A 20288-nucleotide genomic window follows, 5' to 3' on the forward strand; every position below is an offset into this window, starting at 1 on the left:
CTCGGGGTGCTGTTTGGCAAGGCGGCTGACCCGCTGGTGCCCACGGGCCATCGTTAAGTCATTAGGACTGAAGGGGCTTCAGCTGAAGGGGCAGCGGCCGGAGGGGCAGCGGCCGGAGGGGTCCCGGCTGGAGGAGCTGCGGCCGGAGGGGTCTCGGCCGGAGGGGTCTCGGCTGGAGGGGCGGCGGCCGGAGGGGTCTCGGCTGGAGGGGCTGCGGCCGCAAGGGCAGAGGCCGGAGGGGGCTCGGCTGGGGGGGCTGCGGCCGGAAGGGCAGAGGCCGGAGGGGTCTCGGCTGGAGGGGCTGCGGCCGGAGGGGCAGCGGCCGGACTCGCTGGTTTTGCGTTGGGTCTTGGTGAGAACAGAACCCAGTGGGTTCTGGGCGGGAGGCCCGCGCCTGGCTAGTGCTCTCTGGGTGCGCGTGCCCGTAGCCTCCGGGGGGTGGTACTGTGCCCGCAGGGGACCGGGCTGCCCCCCTGGAGGCAGAGAGGGAGGGTCAGCGTCTATGCGACGCCGACCGGAGGCGTCTCCACGGCTGGTCTTGGAGCACGGTGAGGAGGATGAAGTTCCCTAGCTGCGAAGCCATGTGTTTACTTAAAAATTTTTACTGTGGTTAGCGTGTGACACTGTGTTCGTTTGGGGTGTGCAACGTACTGACGACTGGCTATTTGACATCTGTTGTGCGGGAATCGCCACATTGAATCTAGGTCCCATCTGTCATCACACAGTGGCGGATTTTTTTCTTGGTTGAGAACTTGTAAGCACTTTACCCTGATTGTAGTCACCATGCTGTACAGCATACATCACCAGGACTTAGCTTATCACCGGAAATTTGTGTCTTTGACCGTCCTCTCCATCCCACTCTCCCTTGCCGTCCACTTCTGGCCACTGCCAGTCTGCTTTCAGGTTTCGGGGTGGTGGTGGTGGTAGTGGTGGTTTTTTTTTTTTTTATTACACATGTAATATTATGCATCTCTGACATTTCATTTAGCATAATATCATCAAAGTCCATCTGTGTTGTCATAGATGGCAGGATGTCCTTTTTATGGCTGAATAATACTCCATTGTGTCTGTGTGTGTGCACGCGAGAGAGAGCACACGTGTGCACCCCTGCCTCACTTTTTTTGTGCGTTAATCAGTGGACACTTAGGTTGTTTCCACACGTTGGCTCTTGTAATGCTGCAGTGAGAATGGGAGCATATGTATGTTTCTGAGTTAGTGTTTTCATTTCCTTTGAATAAATGCCCAGAAGTTGAATAATTGGGTCAAATGGTAGTTTTATTTTTATTTTTTAAATGATTGATTTGAAAGAGAGCGCACGTGCACTTCCAAGAAAGAGAGAACTCGAACAGGGGGAGGGGCAGAGGCAAAGGCACAGAGAGAAGCTGACTCCCAGCTGAGCAGGGAGCCCGACATTGGGCTCCATATCGGTGACCCCAAGATCATGAACCTGAGCCGAAACCAAGAGTCAGGCTCTCAAGCTGCCGCACCACCCAGGCACCCTGGTAGTTTTATTTTTAGTATTTTGAGGAACCTTCATGGAAGGTGTACCAATTTACATTCCCACCAACAGTGCCCAAGGGTTCCCTTTTCTCCACATCCTCATAACACTCGTTATTTCTTGTCTTTTTGATAGTAGTCGTCCTGACAGGCGTGAGGCGGTAGCTCTTTGTGGTTTTGATTTGCATTTCCCTGATATTGAGTGATGCTGAGCACTTGTACACTTGTACTTGTTAGCCATCTGTAGGGATGTCTTCTCTTGAAAGACAGCTGTTTAGATCTTTTTTTTTTTTTTAAGATTTATTTATTTGAGAGAGGGACAGAGAGCCAGCAGAGGGACAGGGAGACAAGCAGACTCCCCGCTGAGTGGGGAGCCTGGTGCTCGACTTGATCCCACAGCGTTGAGATCATGACCTCAGCCAAAGTCAAGTCAGACACTTAACTGACTGAGCCACCTGGCTCCCCGGCTGCCTGTTTTGTCTTGTTTTGTTTTAAAGATTTTATTTATTTATTTGACAGAGAGAGACAGCCAGCGAGAGAAGGAACACAAGCAGGGGGAGTGGGAGAGGAAGAAGCAGGCTTCCCAGTGGAGCAGGGAGCCTGATGCAGGGCTCAATTACAGGACCCTGGGATCATGCCCTGGGCCAAAGGCAGACGCTTAACGACTAAGCCGCCCAGGGGCCCCTTGGCTGCCTGTTTTTTAATTAGGTTGTGTTTTTGCTTTTGAGTGGTATTAGTTCTTTACATATTTTAGGTATTAATCCTTTATCAGGTATATGATTGGCAAATACTTTCCCAAATTCAGTAGGTTGCCTTTTCGTTTCGTCAATAGGGGTTTTCTTGGCAGTACAGAAGCGTTTTAGTTTGATGTAGTCCCACTTGTTTATTTTTTGCTTTTGTTGCCTTTGTTTTCAATGTTGAATCCAAAAAATCATCACCCAGACTGAGGAGAAGGAATTTACTGCTGGTGTTTTCTTCTAGGAGTTTTATGGTTTTAGGTCTCACATTTAGAACTTTAATCCATTTTGAGTTTATTTTTGTTTATGATTTAAGGTGAGGGCCTAGTTTCGTTCTTTTGCATATGGCTGTCCAGTTTTCCAAGACCCATTTATTGAAGAGACTGTCATTTCCCTATTGTATATTCTTGCCTCCTTTGTTGTAAATTAATTGACCACACATATGCATGGGTTCATATCTGGGCTCTCTTTTCTGTTGCATCAACCTTTCTATTTTTATGTCATTACTATAGTATACATATTTGGTTACTGTAATTTTGTAATATAGTTTGATATCAAGAAGTATGATATTTCTGGCCTTGTTCTTCTTTCTCAAGATTGCTTTGGCTATTTGGGGTCTTTTGTGGTTCCATATAAATTTTAAGATTGTTCTATTTTTGTGCAAAATGCCACTGGAATTTTGATCAGGATTGCACTGAATCTGTAGATGGCTTTGGGTAGCATGAACATATTAACAGTATTCTAATCCCCAAGCGCAGAATATTCGAGTCTTCAGTTTCTTTCAACGGTGTTTTATAGTTTACAGCGTATAGGTTTTTCACCTCTTTGTTAAATTTATTCATAGGCATTTTATTCTTTTTGATGCATTTGTAAGTGGGATTGCTTTCTTAATTTCTTTTTCTGATAGTTCATTATTCATTTTGTGTCCTGCAACTTTACCAGATTTTCATTCTTAGCATTCTTATAGTCTTTTGATGGAGTCTTTAGTGTTTTCCATATATAATACTGTATTATCTGCAAACAGAGACAGTTTTTTACTTCTTATTTTCCTGTTTGGATATTTCTTGTTTTTCTTGTCTAATTGCTCTGGCTAGGACTTTCGGTACTATGTTGAATAAAAGTGATGAGAGTGGGCATCCTTACCTTGTTCCTAATCTGAGAGGAAAGCTTTCTGCTTTTCACTTGTGTGTATGTTAGCTATGGGTTTGTTTTCTGTGATCTTTATTATGTTAAGGTACATTTCCCCTATACCTACTTTGTTCAGTTTTTATCGTGATGGGCATTGAATTTTGTCAGAAACTTTCTGCATCTATCGCAATGCTTGTATGATTTGCACCCTTTGTTAACATGTATCACATTGATTGGTTTGTGGATGTTGGACCATCCTTGCATCCCTGGAATAAATCCCACTGGATTATGGTGTATGAGCTTCTTTTTTTTTTTTTTTTTTAAAGATTTTATTTATTTATTTGTCAGAGATAGAGACAGCCAGCGAGAGAGGGAACACAAGCAGGGGGAGTGGGAGAGGAAGAAGCAGGCTCACAGCAGAAGAGCCTGATGTGGGGCTCGATCCCATAACGCTGGGATCACGCCCTGAGCCGAAGGCAGACGCTTAACCGCTGTGCCACCCAGGCGCCCCTGGTGTATGAGCTTCTTAGTGTATTGTTGAATTTGGTTTGCTAACGTTTTGGTGAGGGTTTTGGCAGCTGTGTTTGCCAGGGAATTTGGCCTGTAATTTTCTTTCCTTGTGGTATCCTTCTCTGGTTTTGTTATCAGGGTAATTCTGGCCTTGTTGCAGAAGCACTTAGGATTCTCTGAAAGGTTTTCTGGACCATAAGGCCCTCCATTGAGCACAGCTCCCAAAAGGTTTTATGTTTAGCTGGGAGCCCAGAGCCAGAGCCCTGCCATTGGCCCAGACGTGGGCTTGTGTTTAAGGAGTATATATGGGGAAGCTCCATGGCGGCTTGGGGGGGGGGGGTTTCTTCTCCACTCAGTGAGCTGGGAGGACATCAGAGCATGGGCCTCATCTCCCCTGGGGCCATGTTGCTTGCTTCCTAGGAGCTTGTGTCTTCCATGCCCTGTGTGGCGAGCAGCCTCACCAGCTGACTCAATGTCTCCTGTGCTTGCTCAGGAACAGGCCGGGCTCTTGCCATGGGGCACTGTCGCCTCTGCCATGGGAAGTTCTCCTCACGGAGTCTCCGAAGCATTTCTGGCAGGGCACCTGGGCAGAGCTCAGACAGACCACCCCCAGGGGAGCGAGTTTTCATCAGGGACTTCCAGCATCTGCTGGGGGTGGCTGTCCACCAGGACCCAGCTCTGTCTCAGTTTGTCTGCAAGAACTGCCACACCCAGTTCTACCAGTGCCATGGCCTCCTCAAGTCCTTCCTGCAGAGAGTCAACGTCTCCCCGACTGGTCACCGGAAGACTTGCACAAAGTAGGCGTTCCTCCTTCATTCATTTGGTGGGCATTCAGGGGCCAAGCACCCTGCATGCTGGGGCTCTTCTAGGTACAGGGAGTGCTAGGGGGAGCCTCTGCAGTGGGGAGATGCATCATGCCTAGAGCAGAAGACATGTGTGAGCACCAGTGTGACTGGTGTGAGGGATATGGACAGACATGCTTGGGGGAGGTGAGGGCCACGAAAGGTTCTGAGTGTAAGGAGACAGGAGACAGCCCTTGGAAGAGAAGTTTCAGACTGCATATGGGAGAGGTGGCCTATGAAAGTGATCTGGTGAGCCTGCATCTTGTTCACTGCTAGCCCCACTCATGGCCATGCTGATCCTTTGCAGGGTTGGTGCCCAACCCCCACCAGGGGCAGAGGAGGGAGCGTGTCTGGGTGAGTGTGCCCCTGGTGTGTGGTGCGTGGGTAGGCTCGAGGTGGGCTGGGTGTTGACTGGCACCATGAGTATGGTGTTTTTGTGCCTTTCCTCAGTGGACCTGATCACTTCGAGCCCCCAGGGCCTACGTGACTTGGTGGCATGGGTGCATGGACACGCAACCAGCTGTGGGGCCCTGCCTAACCTCCAGAGGACACTGTCCTCCGAGTACTGTGGTGTTATCCAAGCCGTGTGGGGCTGTGACCAGGGCCACGACTATACCATGGACGCCGACTCCAGCTACGGGGCCCTCTTGCTGGACAGTGCATTGGCAGTCAAGTGGACATGGGACAAGGAGATGGCCCCGTGGCTAACACAGCATCGGGGGTACAACCCCACTGGGGCTGCCCCTCAGAGCTCCCAGGGCAAAGCGACCACAGCTCCAGCTGAGACCGAGACACTGCCCAGCATGGACATGGCCCAACCTCCTGCAGATGTCAACCCTGTAGGGCCTGGGTTGGGCCCCCCACCTCAGCCAAGCTTCCCCTCAAGTGGGGCCCCAGGTAGGAGGCTCCTCTGGGCTGTTAGACCAAGATTCCTAGTCTTGAGTCAGGCAGGTCCCTCAGCAGGAAGTGGATGTTTGCATCGTTGTGGGCAGTGGTCCTGGTGTTGTGTGCCGAGGTTCTGGGAGAAATGATGAGGAGCCAGCCTTAGCATCTCTTCCTGGGCATCTGACAGCGGGGGGGGGTTGAGGACCCTATTCGAGCAGTTTCTGTAAAGGCATGCTTGTTTGCCATCTGGTCTTCCTTGCTAAGCCTGCTTGGGGCTAGGGGCTGAGGGAGGCAGAAGAATGGGGTCTTTGTTGTGGGACGTGGGGAAGAGGGCAGCTGCTGCCTCCGAGGTTGTTTTGGGCCAGCTACAGGTCATTCCCTGGGTCTCAGCCAGCATCCCGGTGACATCCCAGAGGGACTCATGTAGACAGGCTCCTTTGCCAACTGACCAAGAGGAAACACAGAGCCCTTGTTTGGGACCTGATCCCACAGTGCTGTGGTTGGGGTGTCACTGTTAATGGACTTTGTGTTAGGACGGCTGGGTTGCCTTCCCCCCTGCTTCTCTCAGCCTCTGTGCACCTGTCTATGCGCACCACTCGGCTGCCCTTGTGTTTGAGCTCTCAGTGGCACTTTTTAAAAAGTGTGGCTGCCCAGATGGTTCAGAGAGATAGAGGTGCACAAATGCTGGGAGGCGAGAAGAGACTTGTGTTAGAGGGTTCTTAGAACTGCTTGGCTTTTTAAATTTTGCTCATGCAGTACTTTGATAACAGTGATTTTTTAAATGTCCTTGAACATCCACAAAGTGCGAGTCGTCCCAGCCCTAAACGACTGGATCTGAACCTCTAGGAAGGGCTGGGCTTGCTGATGTGGACTGTCGGTTAGGGTTTCTGATGTCTGGTCCTGCCCACGCCTGTGCTAGAAGTGGGGGTGGCCGGTCTGGCTATGCAGGGACCTTCTGGGGGATGGGACTGGGAGGTGGGTGGGATTTAAAGTTGGAGGACCCCAGGCGCCCTGCAAGGAGGGCTCCGTCGTCAGACAGGTGCACGCCTCCTTGCTGGGGAGCACTGCCTGCACTCCGTGTTGGTAACAGGAGCCTTGTTCTTTGTTTCTCAGGGCGATTGGGTGAGAAGCAGGTTCCATCTTCAACCTCGGATGATCGGGTAAAAGACGAGTTCAGTGACCTTTCTGAGGGGTGAGAGAAGAGTGGGTTTAAATAGCCTAAAATTCCTTCTTGGAAAATCAAACTCCGCCAACCTGTGTGCTCCCTGCCTGTGTGCTGGCCAGGACCCTCTCCTTCTCTTGGTGGGAAGGAGACGAGTGGCCGAGGGTGCTTCCAGGCTTCTTGTTCCTGATCCAGAGGGCCCCCCAGACCTGAGGCATCTGCAGGGGGAGCACAACCAGGGTGGTGTGGAAATTAGAGTCCTATGGTCGCTTCTTTGCTGTTGCTGGCTTGTCTCCTTCAAGGCTGTGGTTTTGTGCCAGCCGCAGATGTTACTGCAACAGAGGAAGTCAGTCTCTGGCCATTTGTCGACATGATTGTGACTTGGGGTGGAGATTCTGCGCAGGAGGACAAACCGCCCCAGGAAGGGCACTATCAGGGACTGTTTGCTCCTGGGGCCGCCGCCTCCTTGTCAGCTGAGAACCACTCATGGTGGCAGCCACACGCCAGCTGGCCTTCACATCTTTTCCCCATAAGCTATGGCTGGAATGCAGATGTGCCCTCATCCAAACAAGTAGGAGGACAGTATGATTTTTGGCTCAACTCCAGTGGGGTGTCAGAAATGACTGAGGCGCTGGAAGGACCCACGTAGGTGTGCTGAAAACACCTCCAGGACCAGAAGTAGTCACAGGCTGTCCTGTAGGCCACCAGCCAGCCTTGAGTCTTTCTTGTCTGGACGGTGGCAGCCTGCATGGGAAGGCCATGGTGTACCAGCCTGTCTCTGTCTTCTGCCCTGTAGAGACTGAATTCATCCTTTAGGGTAAAGTTCACAGATACACAGATCTTTTCCTGACCTTTGTGACCTTTGCAATGGCCAACAGTTGGCCGGTCAGCTGGATAGGTGCTCAGTTATGGGAAATGGGTGAGTCAGTCTGAAAGTCCACTTCCCAAGAAGCCTACCTCCTTGAGGTCTTCATGCGCTACCTGGGGCCCCATAGAGAGGTTCTTTCCAAGGTCATGGTCCTGGTGTGAGGGGGGTGTGGCTTCCGGGGTGGGGGGTCGTCAGTTTGCTGGCCTGCCCTTGCCGTTAGGAGATGAGTTCAGAGGTTTGGGAATTTTAGGTTTCTAAGACCTTTTTAGAAGAGTTAAAACATGGAGTATGGAGATTTGATGGTATTTTTAGACAGGAAGTGTCATTGGATCTGTCACTCACCACAGGCCTTTGCTAAAGGTTCTGTCTTCTTCCCTAGGGACATCCTGAGTGAAGATGAAAATGACAAGAAGCAGAATACCCAGTCCTCGGACGAATCCTTTGAGCCTTACCCAGAGAAAAAGTAAGGGGGGCAGTCTTGTTACACGTCCCTGGGGTCTGGGAATGGCGTCACTGGGTAACCTGGAAACCCGTGTCTGCCTGGTAGGGTCACCAGGTGGTAGATTAGCGGGGACAGGGAATGAAGGCTCCTCCTTCCCAGTCTGCCCTTGCTCAGCACGTGTTTCCTGCTGCTCTTCGGCCTGACCGCCCTAGCCCAGTGCGGTATGGCTTCTGAGTGAGCTGGAGGCCTTTCCTCGTTCAGTGTTGGGACCTGGTCTCCATGTCATGTGAGAGTGGCAGGACCTGTGGATGTGACTCAGCCTCATTCTGGGAGCTCCCTGCCTTCCCTTCTGCCAGTCCTGCCTGCAATCATACCACAGTAGTGTCAGCCGCTGATTTCCTGCAGGAACCTCTGCCCTGCACTCTTTCTGCTTCCATGCAAGGTCCTTGGAGGCTCAGGGACTCAGCCCTCTGGTTGCTCTCAGATTCGCCTCTGGCCCTGATTTCTACATCACTTCCTTGTAGAATTGCCTCTCTGGCCTTGTCTCGACCTCCCCTTTTCAGGGATTTGTGTTTTATCTCAGTTTGGATATAGGGTCCTGGCAGGGAAGGCTAATGCGTCCTTGTGTCACTTTGCTCCCAGCCTTGTGCCCAGGAACACCCAGAATACCTGTAGTCCGTCGCTGCCCCACTTGGGTAGTATTGAGCATTTCACAGTAGAATGGAAACACAGGAGCACGACACCATCAGCCAAGAAAACGCAGCACAAAGATTAAAGAGCAAACCTGACTTCCTTTTTTCCTTTGAGTTCTGACATGGCTATGGAAAGAGAAACAGAAGCCAGGCCCTCCGGGAGGTGGGACCAGGTGGCAGTGGGCTGGCCACAGCTCTGGGTTCACCTTTGTGCCCACAAAGACACTCAGACCTTGTGGCCACATGGTTCCTTAGGTGCTACAATGTAAATCACAACTGGAAACCTAGGACAGGGCCTCTGAGCAGCCCTGGTCCATGTGACTTTGTTTTAGCAGACATACCTGTCTGGATCCTTGGCTGGGACTGAGCCACCCAGGTGCCCCCATTTTATCATCTTTAAATGTGCAGTCAGTTCAGTGGCATTAAGTGCATTCATCGTGTTGTGCAACCATCACCACTATTTCTAAACTTTTCATCATCCCAAGCAGAAACTATATACGCATTAAGTAATGACTTCCCTCTCCCCTCTCCCAGGCTCTGGCAGCCGCTAATCTAGCTACATCAGGGCTCCTCATGGAAGCGGAAGTATATATTGGTCCTTCTTGATAGGGTTCTTCCACTTAACATGACCTTTTCTTGTTTTTAAAGATTTTATGTATTTATTTGACAGACAGCCAGCGAGAGAGGGAACACAGCAGGGGGAGTGGGAGAGGAAGAAGCAGGCTCCCAGGTGGAGCATGGAGCCCGATGTGGGGCTCCATCTCAGGACCCTGGGATTATGCCCCGAGCCGAAGGCAGATGCTTAACGACTGAGCCACCCAGGCGCCCCTAACATGATGTTTTCTGGATTCATCTGTGTTGGAGCATGGATCAGAACTTGGTTCCTTTCTGTGGCTGAATATATTGTGTTGTATGGATGGACCACAGTCTGTTGATCCATTCATCTGTCATTTGGGTTGTTTCTACCTTTTGGCTCTTGTGAATAATGTTACGAATACTGGCCCTCAGGTATCTGTTTGGGGGCACCTGAGTGGCTCAGTTGGTTAAGCATCCAACTCTTGATCTCAGCTCAGGTCTTGATCTCAGGGTCGTGAGTTTAAGTCCTGCATTGGGCTCCATGCCCAGCGTGGAGCCTATTTAAAAAGAAAAAAGACAAGTATCTGTTTGAGTCCCTGTTTCGGTTCTTTGGGTGTCTCCAGAAGTGGAATTGTTGGGTCAGATGGTAGTTCTGTTTAACTTGTTGAGGAACCGTCTTGGCGTTTTCCACAGCGGCTGCATCATTTTATGTTCCCATCAACAAGGGTTCCACTGTCTCCAAATCCTTGTCAACATTGTTAATTTTCCATGTTTTTAATTTTGACATGTCTTTTGTTTTTGTGGGTTTTTTTGTTTTTGTTTTAGAGAGAGAGCGCTGGGGGGGGGGTTGCAGCAGGAGAGGAGAGAGAATCTTAAGCAGGCTCCACACCCAGTGGAGAGCTCTTCGGGGGGGGCTCCATCTCACAATCCTGAGGTCATGACCTAAGTCAAAATCAAGGGTCACATGCTTAACAACTGACTGAGCCTCTCAGGCGCCCCATTATTTTATTTTTTTAAAGTGAAGTATAGTTGACATGCAAGTTAGTGTCAGGCACAGAACGCAGTGACTGAGTAATTCTGTACATTGTGCTGTCCTCAGCACACGTGCAGCTGCCACCTGTCACGGTGCGGCTCTGTCCTAGTACCATTGACTATGTTCTCTGTGCTTTGCCTTTCATCCCTCATTCCTTAAGTGGAACGCCCCCCACTCCACAACCATCAGTTCTCTATTTATGGGTCTGTTTCTGCTTTTGTTGGTGTTGTTTTTTATTCCACATACAGGTAAAATATAGGGTATTTTTCTTTCCCTGACTTAGTTTACTTAGCATAATGCCCCTTAGGTCCATTTGTGTTGTCGCAAAGGGCGAGATCTCATTCTTTCTTATGACTGAGTAATGTTCCGTTACGTACATACCACATCTTTTTTATCCATTCATCCTGGAACCCTTGGGTTGCTTCCGTGTCTTGGCTATTGTAATTAGTGCTGCCATAAACATGGGGACCTGTATCTTTTTGAGTTAGTGTTTTCTTTTTGTCTGGGTAAATACCCAGTAGTGGAATTACTGCATTGTATTCTATTTCCGTTTTTAATTTTTTATTAAGTTTTTAATTGTAATTCCTGTATAATTAACATACAGTGTTCTGTTAGTTTCATGTATACATATTTTTAATTTTTTGTGGAACATCCGTACTGCTTTCCATGGTGGCCATTTTCTTTTTTCTAATTTTTAGTATGTTTAACACAGTGTTGTATTAGTTTCAGGCATATGGTCTAGTGATTCCAACCTCTTTTCCTTTTCAGTATTCGTCCTCTTGGGTGTGCAGTAGTAACCCGTTGTCATTTGGTTTGCGTTTCCGTGGTGATTGTGGTGGAGCATCTTTTAACATGCTTATGTTTTTTGAGAAATGTCTACTTAAGTCCTTTGCCCCTTTTTTTCAGGTTTTAAATTATTTTTTCTTTTTATTTATTTTTGCCCATTTTTAAATTTACTTGTTTCATCTTTATGCTATTGAGTTGTAGGGTACATTTTCTCCCATTCAGTGGATTATCTTTTTTATTCTCTTGATATTTTTCCTTTGGTGCACAAACATTTTTAATTTTGAAGTCCAATTTACCTGTTTTTACTTGCGTTGCCTTTTTTTTTTTTTTTTTTTTTAAATAATGTGTGTCCGTGGTGGAGCTCAGACTCACAGCCCTGAGATCGAGTAGCATGCTGTGCTGACTGAGCCAGTCAGGCGCCCTGTGTTGCTTTGCCTTTGATGTCATATTCAAGAAACCGTTGTCAAATCTAGGGTCATGTTTTCTTCCAAGAGTTTGATAGTTTTAGCTCTCAGGTCTTTGATACTTGAATTATTTTTTGTATATGGAATAAGGTAGGGATCCACATTCATCTCTGGCACATGGACATCCAGCTTTCCCAGCACCATTTGCGGAAGAAACCATCCTCTCCCCATTGAGTGGTCTTGGCATCCTTGTCAAAAAATCAGTTGATGTTCTTGTGAGGGGTTTATTTTTGGTCTCTCAGTTCTATTCAGTTAGTCTGTATGTCTGTTTTTGTGCCAGTATCACACTGTTTTGATTATTGTAGCTTTATAATAAATTTTGGAATCAGAAGTGTGAGTCCTCCAGCTTCGTTGTTCACACTTACTTAGCTTTTCCGTATCCCTTGAAATTCCATGTTAAGCTTATGAGTGCTTTTTCTGTTTCTGCCAAAAACACCACTGGGATTTTGATAGGGATTGAATCTTTAGATTGCTTTGGGAGAAGTATTGCCATCTTAATATTAATCTTGCAATCCATAAACATGGGTTGGTTTCCCACTTATTTAGGTCTTTTAAATTTTTTTTCAGCAGTGTGTTATAGTCTTCAGTGTATAAGTCTTTCATCTTCTTAGTTAACTTTATTCTTAAGTATTTTATTCTTTTTGATGCTATTGCAAGTGAATTGTTTTTTAAATACACTTTTGCATGGTTCATTGTTAGCGTGTAGGAGTAGGTCTGGTTTCTGTGTGTTAATTATGTGCCCTGCAGCTTTGCTGAGGATTCCTCAAGGTTTTCTACGTCTGAGGTCATGTTATCTGTGCATAGGATGATTTTTTTTTCTTTTTTTTTTTTAATTTTATTTATTTATTTGACAGAGATAGAGACAGCCAGCGAGAGAGGGAACACAAGCAGGGGGAGTGGGAGAGGAAGAAGCAGGCTCATAGCGGAAGAGCCTAATGGGGCTCGATCCCATAACACTGGGATCACGCCCTGAGCCGAAGGCAGACGCCCAACCGCTGTGCCACCCAGGCGCCCCAGGATGATTTTTTTTCTAATTTAGATCCCCTTTCTTTTTCTTTCCTAATTGCTGTGGCTAACACTTCTAACACTGTGTTAAATAGCAGTGGTGAAAATGGGCATCTTTGTCTTATTCCTGATCTTAGGGTACAACTTTCAGTCTTCCCCCATCGAGGATGATGTTAGGTATAGGCTTCTTACATACTGCCCTAAGACGTTCCCTTCTGTTTTTGACAGTTTTCCTTAAATGTCTGTATCTGAAAAGGAAAAAAAAAAGTTACATTTCTCTTTAGATACTTTTTTAAAGATTTTATTTGAGAGACAGAGCATGAGCCAGGGGAGGGGCAGAGGGAGAGGGAGCAGCAGACTCACCTGCTGAGTGTGGAGCCCCATGCAGGGCCGGATCCAGCACCCTGCTGATCATGACCTAAGCTGAAGGCAGACACTTAACCAACTGAACCACCCTTGTGTCCCGTATCTCTTTAAATCTTCACTAGACCCCACAGGGGGAGGTTGGTGCATCTAAACTGGGCCTTCAGGGACCTGTCAGACTGAATAAAAAGTCCCCAATGCCCACCCTGGCCCCAGCAGCAGGACTAAGGAGCAGGGATGGCAGCTCGTGGAACAACATAGCTCTCTCCCAAGAACACACGTCTCCCTTTGAGCCCCCACCTGGTTGCTGTGCACCTCCCATCAGGCTCCAGAATTGTTGATTCTGATCTTTTCTAACCTAGTGGTGATTTTGATGGAGGGACAGACCCTTAAAGCTTCCCCACTCCACCATTTAACATAATGTCTCCAAATAGTGTTTGGTTTTGATGTTTAGGGAGTGCAGTTTCAGTCCTGAAAACCGACTCTGTGGCCAGTGTGGTCCCCATGCCTGCACCTTGCCTTCCCGAGGTGTTAGTACAGAGCCTCTGCCTTTCCTAGGGGTTGTTCTAGCTCTGATCGCTAAGGTCAGTTTGCAAGCCAGCTGGTGAGCATGGAGACTGAAGCAGGTTGCCGTGGAAGCCTGAGGAAAACCCCACGTCTGCTGTCTGCGTAGAGACAAGCATGAAGTGAGAAACACGTATGCAACGGAGATCAGAAATAGCACTGAATCTGATTACATCTCCCTTTCCCCCCCAATCTCCCCCCCCCCAGGGTCTCTGGTAAAAAGAGTGAAAGCAAAGAAGCCAAGAAGTCTGAAGAACCAAAAATTCGAAAGAAACCTGGGCCCAAGCCGGGCTGGAAGAACAAGCCCCGCTGTGAGAGGTGAGGGCCGAGGGCCGGGGGAGGGGCTGCCCTGCCCGCGGGGCCGCCCTGCCCGCGGGGGCCGCAGCTCCTGGTGCGCTCTGCATTGCAGGGAGGAGCTGCCCACCATCTACAAGTGCCCTCACCAGGGCTGCACGGCCGTGTACCGCGGGGCCGATGGCATGAAGGTGAGCAGGGGCGTTGCTCCCGTGCCGAGGGCCGCCTTCTATGTGGCTGACCGGGAGGACCGGATGTTTCTGTAGTGCCGGGTGTCGACTTGTTCCCAGGGGCTCAGGTGAACCTGGGCGAACGGAGAATCGAGCAGCCCTGGGCCAAGAAGCGAGCCCTCTGCTCCTGGGAAAGCACCCACTTCTCGTGGAGTGAGGAATGGTGGGGTCTCTTCCTTTGGGGGTGCCGTGGAGGCCTGTGGGAGGCATGTACTGTGTGATCCGGGGTAGTTGTCCTGGCCAGCGTACTCAGGGTCTTGCTGTCCCTCCCGCAGAAGCACATAAAGGAACACCACGAGGAGGTCCGGGAGAGGCCCTGCCCCCACCCTGGCTGCAACAAGGTGTTCATGATCGATCGCTACCTGCAGCGCCACGTGAAGCTCATCCACACAGGTGTGTGCCCTGCTCTCCCACACTCGCACCTGTGCAGTCCCCTCGGGTGGCTGAGGAGGGCTGGACACCCTTCGAAGAGGCCCAGGGCTGCGTAAGTGGTGTGGAACTGACAGTGAAGAAATCCCAGTGCTTTTCTGCGAGTTTATTGTGGTGGGTTTTTTAAATCATAACTTAAAAAAATGACATTTATTATATGCTTTTTGGATTATAAGAGTAACCTATGTGCATTGTAGAAATTGCAAAAAATAAGCACAGAGAAGACAGTAAGCACCCTCCATGCACAAGCCCCCTCCTCCTTGAGGGTTTACTCTTGCCATTGGTTCTCCTTTTGTGTCTAGTGCCTACTTCTGTGTGTCCTTGAGGGTAGTGCCCTACAGCGTAGTGGGCCCTGTTTCCTGGGTCCAGCGCCTCACGGAGTGTCTCCAGTGTGTGGGGGTGTCGTGTGTCCTGGCCGCTTTATCCTTCAGGCCAGTCATCCGTAGAGGCGCTCTCTGCCTGGTGTGGGCTGTGTTTGGACTAAATATGGTGCATTTGAACCAGCTATGCTCTGGTCTGCTTGTGAAATGAGACCTGTTGCCACAGACTCCAGAACTCCCGGGTTGGGGAACATGGTGTGAGCAGGGGATTTGGGCTGGTCTTCTGGGGGAAGGGGGACTGCTATGCTGGGACTGAGGCCAGTGGTGACTGGGAAGGGGGGCTCCACTGGCGTGGGGTGGGGGACGGGCAGGGCTTAGTGTAAGCAAGTTAGGAATGGATTGTTGTCCGTGCCCTGCTGGTTTCTGAGGTAGACCTGTGTTTATGCTGAAGGGTGGGGGAGGTAAAGGGCACCTGCTATTCCTTTGTTCCAGGAGGGGTCTCTCTGGGACGCCCTCTGAGATGAGCAAATAACCACCACCACCCCTCCCACCCCGACCCCTGTGTGCCCCAGGAGCTCTTGTTGTGTCCACGGGCTGTTTGCCTGCCTTCTCTCCAAGAGGAGCACAGCACCCTCTGGGCTCTCCCTGAGCCAAGCCCACTGATCTTTAGAACTCCAGGCTGGAAGCCGCACTGGTTCCAGTCTTCAGGTCAATTTGTGGGGCATTTGGGATGATTTGATAGTTACCTAAGTGTTTGTGGGACGAGGTGAGCCTAGGGCTCTCTTCCTCTCCCTGTCCGTTCTCTGCAGGCACGTTACATCCCCGGGCTCATGTGCGTCCATCCCAATTTTGATTCCCCTCTAACTTTAACAACATCCATACTGCGTATGCTAGAAACACAAGAACTACGTGTTGCTGATGCATATTGCTGCTGCTTCTCCCCACAAAGCTGCTTTCCTGAATTGGCATCACCCCTTCAAAAGATCAGTGGATTGCATCTTTCTTTATCCCTAAACAGTAATTGTGCTTGTTTTTGTTAACTTGTTATAGAAAGTTACAATTTACTTTTTTTACCCAGATTTTGTCCATTTTATTGAACAAATTTATGGGTTGGTTTCACCGTGAAACCATTTTCCTGTGTTTTTTGCTCTGAGCCTTCTTGGACAAAGAATCCCTTTAAATTGGTCTTCCTGCCAGGTCTCAGTCCAGACACCCACTGGTCTGTCACAACCATTAGCAGTTTTCTTAAAACACCAAAGAGGACAGACTGAACTAAAGGGTGCATTGTACCTAGTAGGGGAGAAGCCAGTCTGTGTGGGTGTTTACAGATGAGCAGGTGGGACCTGAAATGGCAGCGAGGAAGAAGCTCGTGGCCGCCACCACCCCAGGCACGTGTCCAGGAGTAAAACTGTTAAGAGTGTTTGTTCAAAAGTGTAAGAGATTTATTTGCCAAATGGATAGTCCCTTCCCCCACTTTGGACCCACCATGGGCATAATTTCTAGAGCAGTAGTAATCTATGAAGCTTTATTCATTTGGCTTCCTCTAAAAACTTTTGCTCAAGTAAATAGTTCTAAAGTTTCTCTTTAAGGAAACAGGCTCCAAATCTACACAGTTGATGAAATCCCAGCCAGGTGACATCTCTAAGCAATTTGGAGCACTCTATTAAGTTTTGTATTAGAAATACTTTCCATGTCTGAATAAAAATGAGGTTTGCGCAGGCCCCATGCGCCAGGGGAGGGCTGGGCGTTTCGGGCGTCCGTGCTCACTGCGTCTCTGGTCCACAGAGGTGCGGAACTACATCTGCGATGAGTGTGGACAGACCTTCAAGCAACGGAAGCACCTTCTCGTCCACCAGATGCGCCACTCAGGGGCCAAGCCGCTGCAGTAAGTGTGGGGATGGGCACCTTCTCATGGCCACTCAGCCGCCCATGCCCTTGCTCACCTGACCCTGTCCCCCAGGTGTGAAGTCTGCGGCTTCCAGTGCCGGCAGCGGGCATCCCTCAAGTACCACATGACCAAACACAAGGCTGAGACCGAGCTGGACTTTGCCTGTGACCAGTGTGGCCGGCGGTTTGAGAAGGCCCATAACCTCAATGTGCACATGTCCATGGTCCACCCTCTGACGCAGACCCAGGACAAGGCCCTGCCCCTGGAGCCACCGCCTGGGACTGTGGAGGGCCAGGCAGTGAAGCCCGAGCCCACCTGAACTCAGGCGGTAAATGGGGTTAAGACAGTTTCAGTAGTTCCTCATACGCAACCTGACGGCACAGCTTTGCTCGCTCGCTCCCCTGGAGCCCCCATGCTGTACCCCCCCCCACCTGTGTGTCAGGAGGGCACTGATCTGCAGTATGGTGAAGGTGGGCTCAATGTGCAACTCACGTAGCCTTTCCAGCCTCTACTCTGGGACCAGAATTTTCCTACAAATACTGAGTGACTTGGGGCCAGATGGATTTTAAATAATTGATTCCTATTCCCCACTAAAGCAATCAAGGAGATTTGTAATCCACTTTTTAGTGCAAGAGCTCCATGTTATGCTTGTAATAAATTATTTACGAAGGACCTGGGCTGTGCACTGCTCAGGGTCCAGTCAGAAGAGATGGGGCTCCTGGTAGAGGTCAGCATCGGGTACCGCCTGCTGTCTGCTCAGGAGGGCGGCACTCACTTCCGGGTCACAGTCTCCACTAGTGGCCAGCAGCTGCAAGAAAACAACTGTGCCTCAGCCCAGTGAAGCCCCAGACACCAGGGCCTGGGGACAGGGAAGCTGGCAACCACAGCCCAACAGGTAAGGGCCACAGTGCAGGTGTTGGGCGCTGGGTTCTCATTTTATTTGAGGTGCTGCAGCTTTAACACGCTTAATGTTGAAACAATGATTGGGACTTAACCGCGCACACTCCAAAGCAAACATCTGAGTGTTACCTCTGCCATGTTCGAGAAGCTCTTTTTTGGGCACCTAGGTATTGATTGCAGCAGAAAATGACGAGCTTTTGTTATCAAGCCTACGGGGTCACCCTAGAGAGAGGACAGGCAGAGCCACAGGTCAGGGTGTATACCGTGAGGGGTCACGATGCCCCCACCTGCTCACTGTGCCAGGAGAGCTGGCTGCATGGGTATGAGCTGTGTCGCCTGCCTGGCCCTGGAGCTCCTGGCTCCTGCTGGCTAGAGCCGAGACTGCACTTGTCTCCCCAGCCACGAAGAGACAGATGAGCTTTAGGTACATGTCGACAGCAACGCGCAGGAAGGCATCTTCCCTCATGAGGGCATCTTCATCAAAGTAGGAGAGGAGGCTGGAGGTAAGAAAGAAGGTTGTACAGAGGTGAGTGGCAGCACAGAGCTGCGACTCATCTGAGGAATGAAGCTACAGGCATCATTCCCGTTTGCAAGGAGACCCACTGTGGTACTGATGCAGGATTGGGGTAGGGGTGACAAGCCCTCCTCTGGCCACACACAGCCCCCCGGTGGGAAGTCCTTCACTGAGAGAGCACTGCCACACTGACTAGAGTAGCAGGTGCAGTTACCTGTAGAAGGCAAACGGCAGCAGCCTGATGTATGGATCTGGGGCCAGGCGGAGGAGGACATGTCCCAGGCCACCCTCTGCAACCAAAGGGGGAGGGCAGGCTTAACTCGGTGGCTGCCTCCCCACCCCAAGATCAGTATGTTCAGGAGACCCAGGGGTCTGGCCGGAGGGGTGGTGGTGTCCTCATGCTAGAGGGCAGAGCCGGTAGACCCCCCGCACCCCCGCCATGATGGCCCAGTGGGCCCCTGGGACCCCCAGTACTCCACTCAACTCTTCCGTTGTTGAGTTTGTACTGCATTTACCCTAAAGTCTCGTTTATATACTTAGCAAGAAGACAGACTTCCAAAAATGAATTAGTAAATTAAGGCCCAAGGGTTCATACTTAACCATTCAGAAATTATTGTTGAAGAAGGACTCAATAAAAAGTGGGGATTGCAGCCTGCCTCTGCTGGGTGGTCCCCTGTGTTCCCAGTAGATGGCTGGTAACTAGGACAGACACAGGCTGTCCCCTGCTCCCAAGTCTTCAGTGGCTACCTCACCTGTCTCTGTCAGCTGAAAGAGCACCAGCCAGGGTATCTTCCTCTTCTCCAAACACCCCAGGACCTCAGCACAAATGTCCAAAGCCTTCAGGGAGTCAACAGCCTGTGGCCCAAGAAGAGGGAGACTGCACAGACAGGCACACAGTGGGGAGAGGGGTGACCTCCAGCCCAGAAGTGAGCCTTTGCTCATTCTGTTGAGTCTTGAATGGTGACTGTAGGAGGAACAGGTCAGGGACCCCTGTGCCCAAGTTGTGAAATGAGACCTCAAAGGAGACGACCAGGGCCTAGGGGCTCTCACTTCAAGCCCAAGACTCCTGAGGAGCCCTTCAGTACAAAGGTCCCAGGGCCCTCCTTCCAGAGACCCTACTCAGGAGGTCTAGGGGTGGGAAAGGGTCACCTTACCTGATGTCTTGAGTGTGGGGTAAGATGTGATGAAAGCAGGCCCATTAAAGAAAAGAAAAACAGGACAAGCAGCAGCTGCAAAGAAATCCGATACCCTTAGAACCTTAAAACCACCCAGGCTGTACCCTCAAAAAATAATGCAGGCACTGTTCTTTGACCAAACATTTATAGGCAGAGGGCATAAATCTTTTCTCTAAGTGGATCTTCTCAGGAAGGAAAATTTTAAAGAGATGATTTGAGAATAAATTCTTACAGACTTTCCTTTCATACGTGCCTTTAAACACAGCTTGGAAAAGTGACCGCAGGAAAGAACCGTGCTGTGGCTGAGGGTGTCCATATGTGCTAGCTGCCGGTACCACCCCCAGCCCAGCCCCACCCCTGAGTTCCTTGTCTGGAAGGGTGTTTGTAAAATCCCTACAGGTCCCCTCCTGACCCAAGGCAGGGGTCCACCTCTTCCCAGCCCCCTGGGGTGCTCCCAGGCTGGCTGGGGTCTCTCTGGACACCTCCCCTCAGCACACACAGGCCTAGGAGGCTTGGAGCCTCTGAAATCACTGTCAACAAAAACAAAAGAACCTCCCTTGTGGGTTTGTTGTTGTTGTTGTTTTTAACATAAAATTACCAAAAACCTCAGCCAGGCCCAGATGTCCTGAGCTGACAGGTTGATTTCCAGTGTGGAAATGGTGTGGCTGGAGGAGAGATGAAGGGACTAAGGCTGTGGGAACGGGGCAGCTGGTGACAGCCCTGCCCTGTTTGCGGAGGATAAAAACAAGCTAAGCAAAATCAGAAGTGAAACACATAAGGTATTCTTTCTACCAGTAAACTTGAGTCAAATATTACTAAATCTATAAACCTGGTAAATTTTACTTCCTAATAAAGTCAGAAGAATGCCACACTTCCTGTCTGTCCTTGGAAAAGCACAGTTCATTAGGTGAACCCTGAGAAACACAGCTGATCGGAACACTGATTAAAAACAAACTTGCTTGAAAAGTAAGAGAATTTCGTTTC

General features: G+C 49.8%; 2 protein-coding genes across 8 annotated transcripts in view; one reads left to right on the forward strand and one right to left on the reverse strand.

The window, feature by feature from the left end:
* The window catches only part of ZNF276 (zinc finger protein 276), a 21046-nt gene extending 772 nt beyond the window's left edge, over positions 1–20274 (forward strand). The window contains exons 2-11 of one of the 3 annotated variants that reach the window (XM_011234279.3): positions 4366–4669; positions 5022–5068; positions 5165–5611; positions 6713–6791; positions 8009–8092; positions 13762–13872; positions 13964–14039; positions 14354–14471; positions 16613–16712; positions 16788–20274. In XM_011234279.3, coding sequence (XP_011232581.1) covers positions 4386–4669; positions 5022–5068; positions 5165–5611; positions 6713–6791; positions 8009–8092; positions 13762–13872; positions 13964–14039; positions 14354–14471; positions 16613–16712; positions 16788–17034 — 1593 coding nt within the window. In that variant the 5' untranslated portion in view covers positions 4366–4385 and the 3' untranslated portion in view covers positions 17035–20274. Of the gene's footprint in view, positions 1–3795; positions 4670–5021; positions 5069–5164; positions 5612–6712; positions 6792–8008; positions 8093–13761; positions 13873–13963; positions 14040–14353; positions 14563–16612 lie in introns of those variants that run through there. The other 2 variants (XR_004629132.1, XM_034672710.1) reach the window with 2 other exon arrangements.
* Positions 17324–20288, reverse strand: part of FANCA (FA complementation group A) — a 55830-nt gene continuing 52865 nt past the window's right edge. For all 5 annotated transcript variants that reach the window (XM_034672703.1, XM_034672702.1, XM_034672701.1 and 2 more), the window contains 6 exons: positions 19284–19358; positions 18882–18984; positions 18344–18419; positions 17956–18112; positions 17745–17837; positions 17324–17523 (listed from right to left, as the gene is read on the reverse strand). In XM_034672703.1, the coding sequence (XP_034528594.1) occupies positions 17416–17523; positions 17745–17837; positions 17956–18112; positions 18344–18419; positions 18882–18984; positions 19284–19358 (612 nt within the window). In that variant the 3' untranslated portion in view covers positions 17324–17415. The remainder of the gene's footprint in view (positions 17524–17744; positions 17838–17955; positions 18113–18343; positions 18420–18881; positions 18985–19283; positions 19359–20288) is intronic.

Source organism: Ailuropoda melanoleuca, chromosome 12 (assembly GCF_002007445.2).
Source record: "Ailuropoda melanoleuca isolate Jingjing chromosome 12, ASM200744v2, whole genome shotgun sequence".
Taxonomy (NCBI): Eukaryota; Metazoa; Chordata; class Mammalia; order Carnivora; family Ursidae; genus Ailuropoda; species Ailuropoda melanoleuca.